The 19,603-nt window shown below is 40.4% G+C and overlaps 1 protein-coding gene across 1 annotated transcript; it reads left to right on the top strand.

The window, feature by feature from the left end:
• Window positions 1-619: 619 nt before the first annotated feature.
• pomgnt2 (protein O-linked mannose N-acetylglucosaminyltransferase 2 (beta 1,4-)) lies at window positions 620-17,753 on the top strand. Its single transcript, XM_088928578.1, has 2 exons — window positions 620-694; window positions 14,942-17,753. The coding sequence occupies exon 2, from the start codon at window positions 15,004-15,006 to the stop codon at window positions 16,762-16,764; it is 1,761 nt and encodes a 586-aa protein (XP_088784704.1). The 5' UTR covers window positions 620-694; window positions 14,942-15,003; the 3' UTR covers window positions 16,765-17,753.
• Window positions 17,754-19,603: the final 1,850 nt, after the last annotated feature.

The raw sequence follows: 19,603 nt of genomic DNA, 5'->3' as shown, positions 1-19,603 counted from the left end.
CACACGCTCTTTGTGAATCTTTCTCTTTTCCTCAGTGCATATGTAAATGAATAAAATGATTGTTCAAAGCAAAACGTTTCATTGCAGTTGATCTGCAACAAAACACTTCCTTATTTAAACTCACGGGGGTACTGTTGCACGTTTTTTCATCGTCCCTTTAACCTGAAGCCAGGTAAGTTCTGGAGTGAAAGGCTTGATGATATCTGCATAGTCACACAACCTCCTAGAAATAAAAATGGGTCAAAAACAGATGTACAGAAGTATTAGAGGTGGGAATTGTATCCAACATTTCCCTCCACACTCATCCCCGAATTGCTAAATATTTGGATTGTCAAAAAAAAAAACCCCGGCATTTCAGGAATTGTTAGAGAAAACATGGGTTTTTGACAAAACCAATACAACAGAACATTTTGTAGTCAACATCAGACGTTTCAGAAACAAACTACACAAAACACGTGAAAGGGGCAACGGACATGAAATGCGTTTTCACAGGAACAGGTAAGGATCACACAGAAACCTGATTAACTGCGACCATGCAGCCCAGAGACCAGGCCCAGAGCTCTCGCGTAGTTTGGAGCCCGGGTGGGTGGGGACAGTGAAGCAAGCTTGCCTGAATTTCGCACAACAGACGAGATGAAAGCGGTTATATCGGAGCAATAAGCACGTACGAAAGACAAAAAAAACGCCGATACTGGTAAATACCTGATGCATGAATGCTATTTTTTTTTTATTTTGTTCACACGCACTACTGCGCTGTACCCTGCAAGAGTGGTCGTTAGATGCGGGTTGTTGAAACGCTGGGAAAAGTAACGTTTTGTATTGCTGCAATTATCGCCTGCTTGAAGAAAATGCTGTAACAATTCAGCTGCGGTGTGATAAGGGGGAGATCCTGCAATAGTGAAATACTAAGAACAGCTTATCTGCGCTTTGCCTACATACAAACGTGCTCTGTCTTGCACTGTTTTGCTATGTCGGTAAGTTTTCGCACGCTTTTTTTAGCAGGTTTTAAACAGTATTTAGAGAAATAATAACCGAAGGTTAACGTTAATTCATGCGCAGGAACAACGTGTTAAGTAGTTGTGACGACGTATCGTTGGTGAGGTAAAGTTGGCTTGACGTTTGATATGTATTTTTTGTTTAACTCTTTTTTTTGGTTTGCGGTGTGGTTTATATATTTTCAAACTTGCGTCCCTGCAGTTGTTCATATCTGCAGTTTAGGAACTGTGTGTCCATCGTGCTGAAAACAGCGTTTGCAAGAGCTGTGTGAGGCACGGTGCTGCCACATTGCACAGCCAGCTGGCATCGTCACTTACCGGTGCTTTAAATGCAAATATACATTTACCTCCTCATTGCTTGAAACGGGTCGTTTCATTCATGCTGACGAGAGTTATGTTTAATTTGGATGTTTGTTTGGTGTAGTTTTTAGTTGCAGAGCATTGAACCCAGGTGTCAATGATACGTTGTGTCACTGACTTGTTGCTGTTTGGTCGTTTTTTGATTTCTGATGAAGTAGGCGTAAATTAATACTGCGGAGTGATGTCGGTAAGGCTTATACAGCCTGCTGAAGATTGCATTTTATCTCTATAGTACCTGTTCATTTTATCTGTCATGAAAAGGGCAGGACCATTCTTTTGGGGTACGAGATTACGGGTCATGCGCCTATAGTTTATAAACTGCTGTTGTTTTGTGATTGGTTTACATCTGATGGATTTGCTTAAAGATACATGGGATTTATTTATGAAATCTGAGCTACCGTAATTAATCTCCCGTTTCTAGACGATTATTAAATATGACTCCCACAGAATGAAGTTTTCTGTGATCTGTGAAGCAGTGAAGTACTATATTCTGGCACATTACAGTTTATTAATGAATGGGTTTGAAATGATAGTCCTTCAATCAAATCGTTCAACTTTTTTTACTGTTCGTGTTCAGACAATGGTAGTTGCGGTTGGCCTTTACAGGAAAAGTAATATAACAAATCTTGGAAACGGGCAAAAAAAAGTTTTAAAATAATCCTGAAGGGGGTATTCTTTGTAAAATTCCCCTCTTCTGAAGAGGTTTCTAGTTGGAGAGACTTTTGATCTTGGATAGCCAGTGTATGTCTTGACATGGATGGAGCAGATAGTTCCCTATACTGTATGTCAAAGAACATTTTATAAACGTCATTCTGTAAAAAGACAGGTAGGTGATTACTTTGGCTCTTGTGTTCCCTCCTCTTTTTTAGGAAATTCATAGTTTCCCCATTCTAAATAAATTAATTTGATCCGCGTAAGGTTAAATCAGTGAAATATTTTAGAGACTTAATCCTCCAAGTGAAATTGCATAGAAATATTGAGGTTCCCTTGCATGTAATTCTGTGTTTTCATCAGCTGTAACTGAGACTCTGAGAGGAGGCAGAATGCTCTGTACTGGAATACAGGTTCTTGTTTTAATCCAGTTCCAGATTAGCAAAGAGTTTTGTTTGAATCATATCAACAGATATTTTAAATGATACTACAGTAACAAAATGTGAAGCTCAAAGTATAGCAGACACTAGCCCATCCTTATTTGTCCAGATCCTCGTGTGTGAAGGTACCATTAGAACTTCTAATAGAAGGCTGTAAGAAAATGTACGTGAACATAACAGGTCTCTGTTTTTGTGCTCATTTTCATCTAATTTTAACTGCTGGGGTTTGCTGGTATGCTGATGTATATACGCCTTTACAACTCCATGTGTTGTCTCTGGTGTGTTTAGTTTTAAACATTTTTTTCCTTCTTCCTACCTTGTTGGCATATAACTCAGTTTTCTTTTTCCAGGTGGAACAGAAAGATTGTTTTATAGAAGAGCACGTGTTTCCAGCCTGTTTCCTGGCTGAGCCGTTCCGTTCTGCGCGTTCACGTTCGTGGGGTCTCCTGGGCCCAGCTGGCTGGGGGCATAATCTGCCCTGCAGTCTGGATCTGATCCTGGCAGTTCAACTGAGCAGAGGCACTCTGCTCCATCAGGCCCGTTTCATCACATCTCGTTTGTAAGCATTCTGACGTTCAGTGTGTCAGGATGGCAGACGGTTCATCCTCGCCGCTCTGACAGTGTAGCCAGAGAGAGGCGGTGTAATAATTAACATTATTGCCATAACATTGTAGAAACCTAATTCTATCAAACATTCTATGTTTGTGTATTCAGCTCAGTTTAAGGGTTTTAAAATGGTGCGAAAGCCCCACACTGTCCAGAAAGGAAACATGAAATTCACATACAACTGTAGAGTGATTTTTTTTCTTTTTTTCTTTTATTGATCTGCATTGGTAGAGCACTTTAAAGCAGAAATGATAAGCATGGTTAATTTAACGTCTACAGGAGGAGAGCAGGAGTGAATTTCTGTTATGTAGTGGAGTATTTTGACCAACTATGTAGAGGTTGGAGCTTAATCTGTTTGGCAGTTATTGGGACAGTTGCCCACCACCTGTTTCTCTGTCTTACTAAGCAATACAGAGGAGGACGTATTTCCTTATTTTGTGGGTGGAGATTAGGATAATCATTTCCCCCCTTGATTATCTAAATTGGATCCACTATCATCAATCTTGCTTACCAAATGAAACAATCTGTCAGTTCAAACATCCGCACAGTGCTTAGTCCAAGGGCTGAAATCAATGCTGTCCTTTCAGAAATACCTGCTCAGCCATTTTTCTGCCAGTACTACAATAAAGATCTTTGAACTGTGGAGTACTATATCGAATAATAAATAAAATAAAACAATATTTAGCTTTGTTGGTAAGTTTATATTTTGCCTAGTATGCATCTTCTAAATTGCTAGTTGGAAATTTTTTCACTAGTGCATGAGGATGGCGTTTTTGCCAAAAATAATAAAATGTATATGATATATGTATGTAAACTAATTGTCTAACATTTGTAAAAACTTGGTATAAGGTTTGTATACCATTGCTTGCAAGTATAAGGATGTATAGAGCCATCTTGAAAATGGCTTCATTTGGGTTTAAATCTAATAAGACTCTGGTGGTGATTTAGGTTTATATACTTTCTGGAAGAAAAGGCATTTGGCTAGTTCACTTGTTGTATGTGTAAGAATGAATGTGACATTTTATTACCAACTTTGGACATGAAATGTAAGTTGACCTCTTCTCATTTGCAAGCTTTGTGTTCTTATATACATTGTGTGATCAGCTGTATTTGGAACTGAAGTTGCTTCCTCTTGCAAGTGAGAAGATCTTCTCAGCAGATCAGGTCTGGTTTCAGGCTGGGTGAAAGGAGAAAATCAAAAAGCGAATCAGTACACAGTCTGATGCTGTCCAGGTATTTAAAATCAGTGACAAGAATTCATTACTGTTTCCAGGGAAGGAGAAAAATGTCTGCAAAACTTATAAATATTTCATTAAGATATTGACTGTTTTGCTAAAACAAATCACAAGAGAACTGTCGAAAAAACCGATAGGGAGAAAAGCAATCTATTCAGATCAAATCGCAAAAAGCTTAATAGATGATGTTTGCAGATTATCCGTTTTAGGTTCTACATTAGAAGCAACGGCCACTGGAGGCTGTTAAGGCGTCTATTCATAACTCGACACCACGGGTGGTGATTAGTTAATAGGATTATTGGTGGTGGTGAAGTCCACATTCTCACACGGGGTGTAATTAGTAATATTTGGGGCTTCCACACAGTCGGTGGTCGGGAGGTGGATAGCAGTCTGGGGAGGTTGCTGAGGAGTGCTTTGGTTATAAAACTAACAAGACCTCTGCAATAAAGCCTCCTACACATATAACTCGTCTACATCATGTGTTTTTAATGTGTTTTTAAGATCTCCGTGATGGGTTCTAGCTCAGGTGGTGGGGGGAAGTCCAGGGTGGGTTAAAGCCATCTTTGTCAGCCCTTGTGAGTCCTCTTATATCGCAGTGTGTTCAACTGATCTAGGATCCTCCCTTGCTCTTTTTGTTTTCAACAGCCACCTACAGCCTTTTCCAGTATGGTCACTTTAAATTGGGTGTACTTTTACGGTGTCTGAGCTTGGCTGAGGTGCCTGTGCTCTGAAGTTGCCATCTGTGGCATTATGGCCAAATGCCTCTAAGTCAGAGGTAACCAGTATATGTAAAACGGAAGAACATCTTCTGTCTGTGGTTGTTCTTTAAAATGAGCAGCAACGTGCATCTAAAAATATTGCTGTTTTGTTAGCAGCATTTCTGTTTCTTTTAATTGCTTATTTTTTAGATAATCCTGCTGCATTGGCCTTGAAGTGAATCAAGGCTTTAAAGATCTGCCCACAGAATTCTGAAACTGGATTAGCTGTCTAACGTTTGTCAGTATTGTTTATATGTACAGTGATGTAAAAGAGAAATTACATCCTCTTAAGATTCTGTGGTTTTATATTTTTAAGACATTCACTATCTGACCTTCACCAAGTCCTCACAGCAGATAAATCTAACCTCATGTGACAGATAACGCGCACAGATTTTACTTTGTCATTATTTATTGAACAAAGAAATCAGCCAATATTCAGTAGCGTTACAGGAAAAAGTAAGTGCGGCCCATGATTCATAACGTGTAGCCCCCTTTAGCAACATAACATCGTCCGGGAGGAATTCTGCCAAAGTATTCTGCACAGTACTTTTAGTTAAATGGAGTAATTAACTGTCATAGACATGCAGTTGTGTTCTTAATACATTTTGGTACACTTAAGGTAATAGTGAGGAATATTAGGTGAACTCCCACAACTCCCAGATGAGTTACGAGCTCATTCTGGACACCATGGGGACCCTCTGGTCACCTGAGAACTGTGCTTTGCTGCTGTTTTCCAGAACAACGACCCCATCACATGGCGATCCTTCAGCTCCCTTACTGGTGGCAGGGAACGCGCTGTTCTGACAGAAGACAGATGCGCTCCACCACACCATCGCTCTTGTGCCCGTGAAGACAGCTTGATGAACAGCACCGTTTGGGCTGGTGGGCAGGGAAAGAGCTGCTGGCTTCCAGCTCTGCTTCAATCTCGGAGGACCCAGTGTAATTATTTCCCTATGCAAAAACTCCGAGAGGAGCACTAGAAATATTCCAAACCCCACGATCTAAAGCTTAGCCAATGTGCAAATTCAACACTAAAGAAGTAAAAAAAAATACTTAGCCCATGAACTCCCTTTGCTGGTTTTGGAGAACCACAGTCCAGCAGGCCTTATAGTTTACCCTTCCGATCATCAGTGTGTGAAAACTAATCATATTGATTGGTTTGTCCCAGGTGATCAATTGGTTCAGTTTAGTCAGCAGTAGAGAGGTGTGGTCACAGGGGGTTGATAATTTAATGTCAAATGGTTTCTTAATGAAGCAAATCACCTCTTGTGTGGTCAAAACGAAATTGTCCCAAGTGTTAGAAATTGATGATTTAATGGTAATATAAACCTTGGATTTAGCGCCTTCCTTCTTGTATCAATAGCTGATTGATTTCTGACCAGAGAGTCTCTGTTTGCAATGGGTAAGAGAGCCAGATGACTGCCTGGGAGAGGGACATGAGCTTCAGTACTAGAACCAGCCTGCGTTGCTCAGCTCCGAGGGGACGCGCGGGGATCTCTGATCGAACTTGACAAGAAACAATTGCGGCAGAGATTAAAATAACACTATAGGGGACACTTAATGAGAAAGTGATGAGCTTGGCAATAAAATGCGTTGAATTGGACAGCATATAAAGTACCTCGTCATAACGAATGACTTTCTTGCTGAAAAATGATTCGATGAGGCTCAGCGCACCGTGGCAGAGACCGGACTAGCTGGGATGTGAGCGGAATAGCGTGCAGCCAGATTTTCAGCTTGATTAATATGCATTAAAATTTCAAGCTCTCTAATGTGTTGCACATTTATGGAGTGCTAATCATCTGCGGAGGATTCCCAAAGTGCACCGTCTCCTAGCTGGAGCCCTGAGCTCCGTACTTGAGTGCAGGGAGGGTGGCTGCAGCGTGTCACTCCGTCACCAGAGGGCGTCACACCCGGAGGAAAACCTGCGTTCTGACTGACTGCCTGACTGAAGATACAGTCTGATGTTTAAACCCTAATGATATCTTGTGTACTGCTGATGCTTTCTCAAGTCCCTAAAGAGGTGAAACAGCTGATGTATGCACACATAGGCCCATTTCATTTACGTAACTTTAAAAACAAACATTTTCCACTGTTTCTTTTTGATGTATGTTTATTTGTATTCATATGGCTTGGTTAGCTCAAATCGTTAAAATCTTGGCATTAAGGCTGCAAAACATTTTTAGGCTGTTGAGCACTATGTTAATTTATTTAATAGCCACTAGGTGGCAATATATTATTTAGCACATTCTGGTTTTTCTCTGAACAGCTACAGTACATCTAAGGTTATACAGAAGGGTAGTTAGAAATAAAACAGTAATAATTAGATGTTATCTTGAAAGCAGTCGTTCTTAACATTTTACACCTTAATGTTATTTAATTTTGACTGCCTATATGTATTTATGTAGTGATACACAATTTGGAATTTGGAACAATTAGACATCTTGCAAAAATAGAAGTCCTACAGTAAGTACTGAGATAAGCAGTAGTATTTAATGGAAACCTCTGCTTACAGACGGTTCTGTGTTTGCAGTTAATGCTGTACATGCCTTGGGAATCTGCCGCTTATCTTCAGTCACTTGTTGTCGTACGTATTTGCTAGCATACACACTCGTCTCCGTGTGATTGCAGTCACCCTTTCTCTTCTGTGCAGCTCCTTTCATGTGATGTGGACTGAAGGCCAGTGAAAAATTTCAAAGCTGTGTTCATTTAAAATAAGTGGCTCTTCTTCCCATGAGGAGTAGTAAAATACATTCATTTCCCCAAATGCAATGTCATTTATTGTCATATGACAGGATGCATCCTATGATAATGCATAACTCATTCAAAATGGGCACTTGTGAAGAAATCTTAATTTTCACTATTTTCCCTTTGTGTAGGGACATTATTCTGTTGAAAACGTATCTCATCAACCACAATTTTTCTTTTTGAGAGCGTTACAGAAGGTTAGGAACAGAAATTGGAAACAGCCCAGAAGAGATCGTATTCTTTTGGGAAATGTACTTTGAATGTACTCTGTGTATTTTGTGTTCTCCCCAGCGAGATGATTCCAAACATTCACATATTTAGGTGTACTGTAGGCATGCTCCAATTTGTACTGTTTCTCTCTCCTAGATGATAATTCAGATTTTATTTAACATTCTTCTCAGGTGCGCTTTTTGGTCAACTGTTTTGCTTTAGTACCCAGTCAGGGCATTTTACTCCCTTAAAGAAACAGAATCTGGTTGGGAAGCCAGTTACCTCACTTGGTTCTCCTGTCCTGGGTCTTTTTCATGTTGCCTGCAGGGGGAATGTACAGTCCACTGTGTTATTGTACAGGGAGGAGGAAGAGTAAAATACTGGTAGAAAACTGGCAGCCATGTTTTGCAAAAATATTTTTTTACATTTTTTTTCTTTCTAAGATTTCACAGATATTCACAGGAGTCCAAGTAATTTTGAATGCTAATGTGTCTGTGTAGATGTTTAGATGTACAGTTTTCAGAATTTCAGGGACACTATCATATGGTGGCAGTGCTTTGTGAAATCAAGATATTTTTACACTGGGCTGTTGGGTTTAACAGTGTAGCCTTTGAACTTATTAAGTAATGTCATTTTTTCAGCTTTGTAACTGATGTATGATCTTCAGTGTCTGATTGCTTTACAGTGTGTAATAAATTATTGACGAACCTTTTTATTCAATAACATGGCGCTATGATAGTGCCACAGTTTGTAAGCTTATCTTACTGCTGCATTAGCAACTCAAGTAAAGTCTATCGATCTCAGCCCATCAAAGTGCCTTAGAAATCTGAAGACACCTGGATTTTTTTATTTTTTTATTTGACTTTTATTTTCCTTTTTTGATCACTTTAAAGTTCTCACATTTTGAGATGTAGTACAATCGTGCATACACACCTTTTTCTGGGCTGAAATGAAATCCTTTTTACTGTGGAAGAAAGCAGTAGGTGATGAGTACTAGGTGTATGAAAAATTAAAAAGCACAGGTGTCTTTGTTTTGGAATATCATGTTCCTTTTCGATGAAGTCGGCTTTGTTGCCTGACCTTTCGTCTCTTCAGTGTCTGTTGAAGCATGAACACAATTAAACAAAGAGTAAAATAACTGCAGCATGAAGGCTGAGCATTTCCTGAGATACAGCTCTCAGGTGTGGTACTCTGAACCAATATGTGGCTGTGAGGTTTCTTTTTGCTGCAGAATTTGTTTTTGTGTTCTCTAAAGGCATTTACTTTAGTCAGCGCTCTTTTTCATTATTTATAGTCAATGTAGCAGACTGCAGAAAAAATTGTGAGAATGGTATAGAGCAGGAGACCTGACTTTAGACTGGCGGGTGGAACTCAAGGGAGGAAAAATGAATACTGGTGGATTGTTAATTGCAGCTCACTTAAATTTACATACTGCAACTTTCAAATTATCTAAACATTTCAGTCCTTTGCTAATTTTAGCGAGCATCTTTTGTCATTGATTTTTGTGTGTTAAGAATTGGAAGTAAGAAAAACATCACTAAATATTTTCATATCCAACAGTAGTGGGACAGCAAAGTCAAAAGTGATATTTTTACTTTACAGTTTATTTACTTAAATTATTTTAGTTTTAGTTATGTTTTGTTTCATGCAAAAATAAAAAGATGTATGTTATGCTTATCGTATTAAGCTCATGAACACCAAAACAAATTGCTTGGCTGTAAAGAAAAAGTTTTGAATCTGCGGTCCCATCATTTTTTGAGGGCTGTGTACCTCCACTTAAAAATTTGGAAGAGTTGGAGAAGAGCTTCTTATTACTTGTGATACTTGTGTAAATGTGTGTGTGTGCGCCTGACTGCGTCTGGGGGGTTGCATCAGTGTACACTACCTGCAGAAGAGGATTGTAGGTTAATTCCACAGTAAAAGTTAGAAAAGAAAATCACCTGAAAAGACACCTGAAAAAGGCTCAACAGTTTCTTTCTGCGTTTCACAGAGAGATTAACCTTTATTTGTTCCTTCAGTGTGTAAATAATTCCTCTATTAGGTAATAGAGTTCAAAATCAGCCTTTTCAATTACAATACTTTAAAAATGGAACATTTACGTTGTTTTCCGTTTCTCTTGGGGGGGGGGAGCTGCATTTTATTTTGGAGAAACACAAGGTAGGATTTAAAGACAGAAGGAGTTTTATGGCCCAGTGGGGCTTGTCTTCTTTTAGTAGGTCAGTCTCACCAGAAGAGTCCAAATTGCAATTGAAGTTTATTATTTAGTTGGGTTGTCTGTTTAAAGGAGGATTATCAAATTGCTTAACATGCACAGAAGCTACTGTTCATCCAGTTTCTACACTGTTGGGCAATTCTTAAACGACAAAAGACATTAGTAAAACCTCAACATACTGTACATTTGTAGTCGATTCTTAAAGGAGTATTATACTTTTTTAGGTAGATCCCGCAAATTCTGTAACCCTGCGTCTCAATGTGATGTACAGTTATGGTAGTGACCTTTCCTGTTACGTTTGTGTACATCCGTACTGCAGTCAGTGAGCCACTCCCAGCCTGGGTGTGACACTTATAATATCTTCTTTGTTCATCACAGAATTCTTACAGTGATATACTATTTACGAGATAAAACATTTTTCACTCTAGGATACATCTGGTTTGGAAAAGCGTGTTTGTCTTGTTTAATGCAGTGATGAATGTTCTACATGGATCTTAAGTACAGGCACACCTTCTACTGACTAGCGTTGTTCAAGTACCTCCTCAACCATGTCTTTAATGATGCTACAGCAGCTCTCTTCCATAAGCTAGGACTTTGCCTCAGGAAACATCAAGGAACTGATGTCTCCAATCCCCTCAGGCTGTAGCAGATCTCATCACAGGATATGGGCTGTTCTTCACTTTTGTTAGCAAGTTTGTGATGACTTGGTTAGCAATACCTGCCCCAAAAGCAGTTGCTTATCACAAGACATTCGATTTAGCAAAGGAATCAACACATCTCCCTTCATTTTTTAATGATTTGTCATCTGTGAAGCAATCAGTGCTGCCATTCAAGGCATGGGGGGTATAAGAGATCTGTCAGTGGCCCAGGAATGACCCACTCAGACTGAATTCACTCTTTCTAAAGTATAAATTTAACCACAGCTAATTCCAGTGGTGCCGAATATATTGCATGGCTTGACGGACATATTTTTTTGTGGACTGGGTTCACTTGTAACATATTTTTGCACATCTTTAGGAAGAGACTGAAAGTTGCCATATATTGTCCTTGAGTCAATATTTTTGTACATTTGTGTAGTGATGTGTTGATTTATTCAAGAACATACGATTGTATTCCAGTTAATTATTGCATGGTAGAAAAGAAGGTCAGGCAATACTGAGTTTAAAACTTCAAACGACGTTTTCATATCATTGCTGTTGTGACTCTTCTAGAATATTGAATGCTGTTCAGAAGGTCATGAAGACGATCATGAAACAGAGGCTTTAGATCATAATCTGCTATAATCTCGGTACATCAGAGTTTACTCTGCATTTTCTAACCACTTTACCTGAATCTGTTTTAAAAAAAGGGAATATGTTGTTGAAAGGAGCTGAGATGTCAACTAGGTGAAATATAGAGAAAAAACTTTAATTGACAAACAAAATGATAAAATAATACCAGTTGTGTTCTGTAATGAAAATCTGCACTGTAGCTGCCTTCCTTCTTAAAGAGGCTTCTGAGGGGTAAAATTACTCTCAAGATATCTGGATCTGTGATGGATTCTTAGACCCCTGCCAGGGTTGTAGTTTGGGTCACTGGAGCGCAGAGAATTAACAGAGAGTTGCAGCAGCGAGAGCTTTATAGTTCATTCTGGAAGGAAAGAATTGTTTCACTTTCCTGTGTGCAGATTTATCAGTCTTAATGTTTCATTAAATCAGTTTTCCAAATGAAGTGCTTTTTAAAAAATTATATAAACTCTAACAATTTAAGCTTACCTTCATGTATTTATCAACCAAAAAGCTATTGTTTTGTTTTTTTGCGCCCTACATCTGTTCACATGTGATAAAGGTGTTAATCTAAATGCTAATGAGCTCGCTTCTAAAGCATTCAAACAGTGAACTTAAATATAAAATATACTGTGATTGTGCCACGTGTGCTGTCAGTCAGAGTGATTAATTATAGGTACTTAAAAACTGAGCTGTTCTGATGCGATATTTAATCACTAGCTAATGTTCTTTGTTTATTGTGACACAGCTTATCCTTGTTTACTGTAACAGATTTCCATGCCTCTCCACGTGAAAAAGGAATTGGGCTTTGAATATTTTAAATTTTCACATAAAATTTAATTGCCAAAGAGGCTGCTTTTTGCCGTTCAAAGGCCCTGTTCTGAACGTATGTTGCCAAGTCACAGGGGCTCGGGTGGACCTCGCAGAGACGGGCGCCATCGTGTGGGTTTGAACCTGCCAGCTCCCGTTGGGGTGGCGGCTGCAGCGAGAGGGCACTGTGGCCCGTCACCCCGCAAGCAAGCTGACGGACTGAGGCGAGGCAGCAGGGGCGCCAGGACTGCCGTGGCCACCGAGCATGCTCTGAGCGCTGCAGGGCGCGAAGCAGGGGGAGGGAGGGGGAGGCAGATTGGTAACAACAGGCAGAGCAAGAGAGGCTTGGAGAAGGATCTGGCAGTGCAGGCTACGCCTGAGCACTCTCCTTCACTCACCTTGGATTTAGCGGAACCGAATCCGTCTGGTCCAGCTGTGCAGAGGGCTGGACTGGAGCCCAGCCGCTCGGAGCTGTGGAGCACAGCCTGCAGTAGATGCGCTGTGTGTGAACAGGCTCCGGGAGCTTGCAGGCTGCACACACATGGGCAGATGCTCTTGATTAACATGCTGCTCTGGTGAGTATTTTTATTTGTAGTTCATCGCACGTGTGGCTTTTGGTGTGTGCATTTTTCACCTTAAAATTGCTTTTTAAAAAAATGTGTTTCCAGAAGTAGACTTAATTTTGCAGTGTTCCCTCTGTAAACTGACGGCACCTCTTGCTTGCCATGTTAAAGTCTGAAGACCGTTTTCGTCATTTTAATGCTTTTGCAGTTTTGGCACTTAAATTTGTTTATGCTTTGTTAGTCTGGGAAAGTTTGGTGTCATTGTGGTTGTGATATTGTGTGTTTTTCTCCCGACAAAACTCAGCATGCTGATTGGCAGAGAAATGAAGATTTCAAGATTTAAATAAGACTCAGTATGGGTCCTAAATAGTCCTGTAAATAGTAATGATATATTTGCATCAGTAAGGTTTGCTAAATAACATAATTCAGAGGAGGTGTGCTTTTATACAATATATTGAAATATAAGCAATACCCCTTTCTCACAAATCAGTTCTTTTTTTCCCTGAGTAGAATATGAATGTCGAAAATATTCCCAGTGTCATAGAGGAGATGTCTCAAACCTTTGTATCTGAAAGAGTTGCATCAGTCTTACAACTGAAATTAATCTCTCAGATTGGTTTTAGAGAGATGCACTTCCAAAGAAAGCATGCAAACAGTTAGTACAATATACTGTACTAAAACAAAAAATATTTTTTTCCAGCATATCTCGTTTCCCCACGACTACACTATGTGCTGGGGTGCACAGACGCAAACCATTATGCTTGTTTTTCACACCCATATGATCAATTTAAAGAACAAAAAAAGTTGTTGTTTTTTAGTTGATAGATAACCTGTTAATATTTTTTTATTTTTCAAAGAAAGCACTCTCTTATGTACTCTGACCATATAGAAAGTCTGCATTTCCACAGTGAGGTTTGTACTCGGTAACATTAGGATTCCTGCAGAGCAGGGCGGACCACACAACACTTTCCTACGCAGTGCATTTCATTCCACCTCAAGCTCATTGGATTTGAATTTGTATTCTGTCTCAGCTTGGGGATTCCCAGGCTTTTACCAGGCTGGCCCTGGCTGTGGCTCCAACACATCAGATTGGCTGCTACGTGTTGGCTGAATGGCGATTGCATTTTTAAAGATTCTGATTAATGTGAGTCAGATCGTGCTGAATAACAAGCTGGGTTTGTTCTTGCCTTTGATAAATAATATTGTCTTCCATGCGTTGTGTTCTGTAGATTCAATTTATCTGCTATCTCCAAACAGTTTCAGCATTCATTTGTGCGTTAATTATCCGTAACATCTTAGAAAGGCATTTGCAACAACATAGATGGGCATGCTGATTCTGTTACTCTTGGAAACCCCTTTGCTTGTTCAGGAAACTAAGATGATTAATTAAGTCATTTCTAAAATGAGAGGCTGCTCAGAGTGTAGATTTTGTGTGGAGTGTAGATGCCTTTTAACCTAGAAGATGTGGCCAAGACTCAGGCCATTCTGCCACCTTTTCATTACCAAAGATCTAACACCTTTACACCCTTTGTTGATAATGTATTTCAACAGATAATTTCTCACCTTTTCCTTTTCTTTTTTTGTGATTGTTGTTATAGTTATTTGCAGTGTTGCGTCCTTCACATACAGTATAGAGCACCAAAAGAAACATCACTAATAAATTCACAAGGTTGTCCGAAAAATGAGAATCTTTTTTTTTCTAGAAACATTCTGTTGCACAGACATAAGGTAGATGAATACATGAAGCTCAGAAATGTTCGTTTTCAGCTCGGCTGGGGTTGATGAACAGAGCCCCTGTAGTCACGGGCTAGTGCGGTCTGTGGCTGCCATTGGACGCGATCCCAGCTGTACATCTGCAGTTCATACTTTGCACCAGGTTGAAGATTAAGTGGGGAAAAAAATTAATGGACAGTCGTGTGAAGCAGGGAAAACTCTAGTAACCCTTTTATTTATCTTACGTTCAACAATCGTGTTCTGTTTTTTTGGTAAATTGTTCTTCTCAAGGAAATGCCTGCTGAATCGGTCTCTAAAATAAAGTTTCAGCCGCTCAGGGTGTTTCTTTCTTAATCTGTTCTCCGTTCTGTGCGACAGGCCTGGCGATCGGCTGAAAGGATGAGCGTGCCGCCCCTGGAGCTGTCCGCCAGCCGGCTGTGATGCGCGGGTCGGGCTGCAGGATGAACGTGGCGGCAGTGCTGAACGGGCTGCTGGTGTCGGTTCTGGCGGCGGTGCTGTGGAAGTATGCCAGGCTGCGAGAGCACGCGGCTGTGGTGGAGGAGGAGCTGCAGCTGAGCCGCCAGTCCCAGGAGCTCTCCCAGGCCCGGATCGACTACCACGCGGCGCTGCGGGCCCTGCAGGAGGACGGCACCCGCATGGTGTGCTCGGGCAAGATGCACACCGACCGCCTGTGCCGCTTCGACTACCTCTGCTACTCCACGGAGGCGGAGGAGTTCGTCTTCTTCCACAGTAACGCCTCCGTTATGCTTCCTAACCTGGGCTCAAGGAGGTTCCAGCCTGCCCTCCTGGACCTCTCTTCTGTGGAAGATCACAACACCCAGTATTTTAACTTCCTTGAGCTGCCAGCAGCTGCCCTCAAGTTCATGCCTAAACCGGTGTTTGTTCCTGACGTGGCGCTAATCCTGAACCGCTTCAACCCGGACAATTTGATGCACATCTTCCATGACGACCTGCTTCCCATCTTCTACACCATGAGTCAGTACTCCGATCTGGACGATGAAGCCCGTTTAGTTTTCATGGAGGGCTGGAACGAAGGAACGCATTTTGACCTGTACCGGCTGCTGAGCAATAAGCAGCCTCTTCTGAAGGAGCAACTGAAGAACTTCGGCAAACTTCTGTGCTTCACTAAGTCATATGTAGGGTTGTCAAAAATAACCACCTGGTACCAGTATGGCTTTGTTCAACCTCAGGGCCCCAAAGCAAACATATTGGTGTCGGGAACAGAAATCCGACAGTTCACCAGGTTTTTTATGGATAAACTCAACATAACTAGGGAAGAAGTCTCTGAAAATGAGGAGTACATTGTGGTGTTTAGCCGTACCATCAATAGACTTATCATTAATGAGGCAGAACTCATTTTAACTTTTGCCCAGGAGTTTCAGATGAAGACGATCGTAGTGTCTTTAGATGAGCACTCCTTTGCAGATATAGTGCAGATAATTAGTCGAGCATCCATGCTTGTCAGTATTCATGGTGCCCAACTAGTGACCTCGCTCTTTCTGCCCCGCGGCGCTGTAGTGGTTGAGCTCTTCCCTTACGCTGTGAACCCAGAGCACTACACGCCCTATAAAACTCTAGCATCCTTGCCAGGCATGGATCTTCAGTATGTGGCCTGGCAGAACACCAAAGAAGAGAATTCAGTTGCTTTTCCAGACAGGCCCTGGGACCAAGGTGGCATAGCTCACCTGGAACAAGAAGAGCAGGAGCGCATCCTGAAAAGCAAGGAAGTGCCTCGCCACCTGTGCTGCCGCAACCCGGAGTGGCTTTTCCGAATATACCAGGACACGAAGGTGGACATCCCTTCGCTCCTGGAAGTCCTAAGGCAGACCGTCAAGTCTAAACCTGCTCTGAAGAAAGCGAAGCCAGCCAGCACTGTTCATCCTGGTAGAGTGAGGGAACCCCGGTGTCAGGCATCTGTTCAAGGATCCAACGAGGCCAAGCTGACGGTGTCCTGGCAGATACCCTGGAATCTCAAATACCTGAAAGTCAGGGAGGTCCAATACGAAGTGTGGATACAGGAGCAAGGGGAAAACACGTATATGCCTTACATTCTTCCACACCAGAATTACACCTTTTCCGAGAACATAAAGCCTTTTACCACATATTTAGTGTGGATACGCTGTATTTTCAACAAAACTCTTTTAGGCCCGTTTGCAGACGTCTTGGCATGTAGAACCTGATGTGAGTTTACAGAGGTCGACAAGAAGAAAGCGCCCGCTTCTTCCCGACAATCAGCGATGCCGACAGAAGACGGCCCAGTATGACGCTGGAGATGCTGCCATCTGATTTTGTTGTCCTGATTTAGCTGGCTCAAAACATGTTTCCTCGTTCCCAAGAAATAATTTCTTGTTGTTGTGATAGTGACATTTTTGATGCCCATAATGCTGTGTAATTCAGTTCTATTTTCTAGGGCTTGGTTCAGTGGAATGAAACCAAAATGAAGAGGAACAATTTAAAGGGAAGAGAAAAATATATAGTTGAGTTCATGCAGAATATATAGTAGATGCTACACTTGAAGACACCGTTCATTGCAGTAGACTCTTTGAAAAGTGCTAACAAATCTAAGGTTTTCCTTAATTAATATTAAATATTTTACAAGGAATTAATTTATTAAAAATGTATGTGTATATGACTACATTATGTTTAGTTTAATTACTAACTGTTCTAGGTACTAAATAAGTTATTTTTTAAAGGTGCATTGTGTCAATGTAATGCATTTTCCTGTAAATCAGTTTAAATGTTGTCAAAGTACAACATTATATTTTCTGTGTTGTGTGATTTATTATATCTGTATTATAATATCAAATTTCCATTAATGATCACCGTGCAAGTGTACACTAAGCTTTGAAACCAGTAATTTTTAGAAACTGCTGTATCATAGTTTTGTTAATCATATTGCCTTCATTCCTTCAGACAGGTACATATGTAACATTTTATAGTACTTTAAAAGACATAGCCAAAACCATGATGGAAAACCAAAGTGTGTATTAAAACTACTGTTGATTATACTGTTCAAACATCACCTCTGTGTTTTTAACTCAAATTGCTCTTTGTGTCTTTACCCTCTCTAAGCCGTTGTCATTGTTTAATCTTATTTGCACTAGGTTCTTGATTGTGGTGTTCTAAGGAAATGTGATTTTTTTTGTAATTAAAGGTTGTATTAAGAAAATAGATCTAAAGAAAGTTTGTCTTGTTCTTAAAAGGTTATGCTTAAAGATTTGGAACAGTTAAATCTCGTTAGTGCTTGAAGATGGACACGAGTCACTGAAGATCCCTTTCTGTCAAAGTGTCGTCAGAGTAGCGTTTCCTGAAAAGAGAAGAAGAGGCAGGAATGGAACAGAAAGGTCAGTGAGAGTTTCTTAACTCACATTTGTCTCCATGGAGTAAGAAAAAGAAAAGTAATCTGAAAAATGCTTAATTGTGACTGATACTTTTTCATTTACATCACTGTTCTGCGTGCTCAAGGAAACTGAATGTTTGTTTTGCCTCTCAAATACATACAGCAGACCAGTAAAGCTGACCAGTAAAGGAAGCTGCTGACACTTCACTAGAGCAGGAACTCCTGTCGCACTTCCTAATGTACAGTAAGATGTCACACGTGGAAGTGAGGGAACCAGGATTTAAGTGCTAGTAAACAACAAGAATGTATGTTTTTAGGACTTGTTAGAATCTTTTTTTCACCAGTTAATGTTGGCTGAAACCAACCAGCAATTGCATGAACCCCCACCACAGTTTTACTGAGCTCTGATATGTCACAGTTACAGGAGGTGTGTCCAGAGGGAGCATGTGGACGATGGAGGGAGCTCAATATGGAAACGAACCATCGCATTGCTGTTACAGGGGCTGTAATCCTCACAACATCCATGACGTACAGGATTTTTTATGTTTTAAAACGTCTGTGGCAGGTAGTACTGGTATTTTTGTCAGTTGAAAGATTGGTGGATTCTGCACCTGTTCATTGTAAGTGTAGACGTGTACTGGCATGCTCCAAGAGGTGTATCGAGTCATTTCTGTACGTCCTGTAAGATTGTCTTCAGTCTGAGTAATGTTGAATTTTAATGTTTACCTATGAATTGAAGGCCGCTGGAGGTTCTCCTGTGCATGGTGTTTTTTCTTCATTAATCAAACGGATTGGAAACAGTTTTAGTCTGGAAGAACAGGGCACAAAAGACATTTGCCCTTAATTACAGGTTAAGTAATATGATCTGCAAGGGGACCTTATGCAAAGAGTTGCAAATTTATTTTCTTCAGTACCAGTGTGAACGTGTGAAAGTGTTTGAAAGGAGAAGGAGGCTGAATAAACATCAGATACTCGCTAAAGTATCGTTCTGCATATAACAAGTAATAGGTTTATTCCATGCTGAAAAAAAGAAGAGAGAAAACAGAACGTTTTGGCCGTGGAGCCTTCTTCAGGTGTGCATATAAGCGCAGCCTTATTTTGATATCAGAATCACAGAATATTTAATTCCCATAGTTCGCATCCTTACAAGAGAGATTTTATCTTTTTTTATTATTTTTGAATTGAGTTATTCATTGGAATCTCCATGCACACATTAGGTTTTTGTGATACAATCATTACAGCTACTTAAAATTATATTCATTTGTAATTTCCCAAACCAAGCTCAGAGGAGTGCTATCATAATGCGTGCATTTCTAATTTGGAAAATTGCAAAGATTTAATATGCCCTGCATTACAGTGCAGATGATGAAATTCTTGAAGCTTTATGTAGTTTACATTTACTGCAGGATGACCTAATTCTGAGGGTTTTCTCAAGTCTTGTTTTCATGTGCCTTGCTTCATTTTCAGTGCATTAAATGCCTTCCTAGATGATATGCAGTTTAGCAGTAGATATTAATGTGGGTTATTCTTGGTTAATAAGTACAAGAAGATGCCTAAAATTCTCCATACATGGAGTAATAACGCTGTGCTGGCATTCATTTCAAAGCGTGCTAGATTGCTTTGATTCCCTGGACTGTGAAGAACTTGTATTGGACTTCAGCTGAGTTACTTGGGAGCAG

The sequence above is a fragment of the Atractosteus spatula genome, chromosome 12, assembly GCF_055471065.1.
Source record: "Atractosteus spatula isolate fAtrSpa1 chromosome 12, fAtrSpa1.hap1, whole genome shotgun sequence".
Lineage (NCBI taxonomy): Eukaryota > Metazoa > Chordata > Actinopteri > Semionotiformes > Lepisosteidae > Atractosteus > Atractosteus spatula.
Note: the sequence above shows the minus strand (reverse complement) of the source record. Positions and strands in the feature narration are given on the sequence as shown.

Bases quoted from the DNA above. Each gene is read 5' to 3' on its own strand.
- pomgnt2 (XM_088928578.1), top strand. From the start codon at position 15,004: ATGCGCGGGTCGGGCTGCAGGATGAACGTGGCGGCAGTGCTGAACGGG.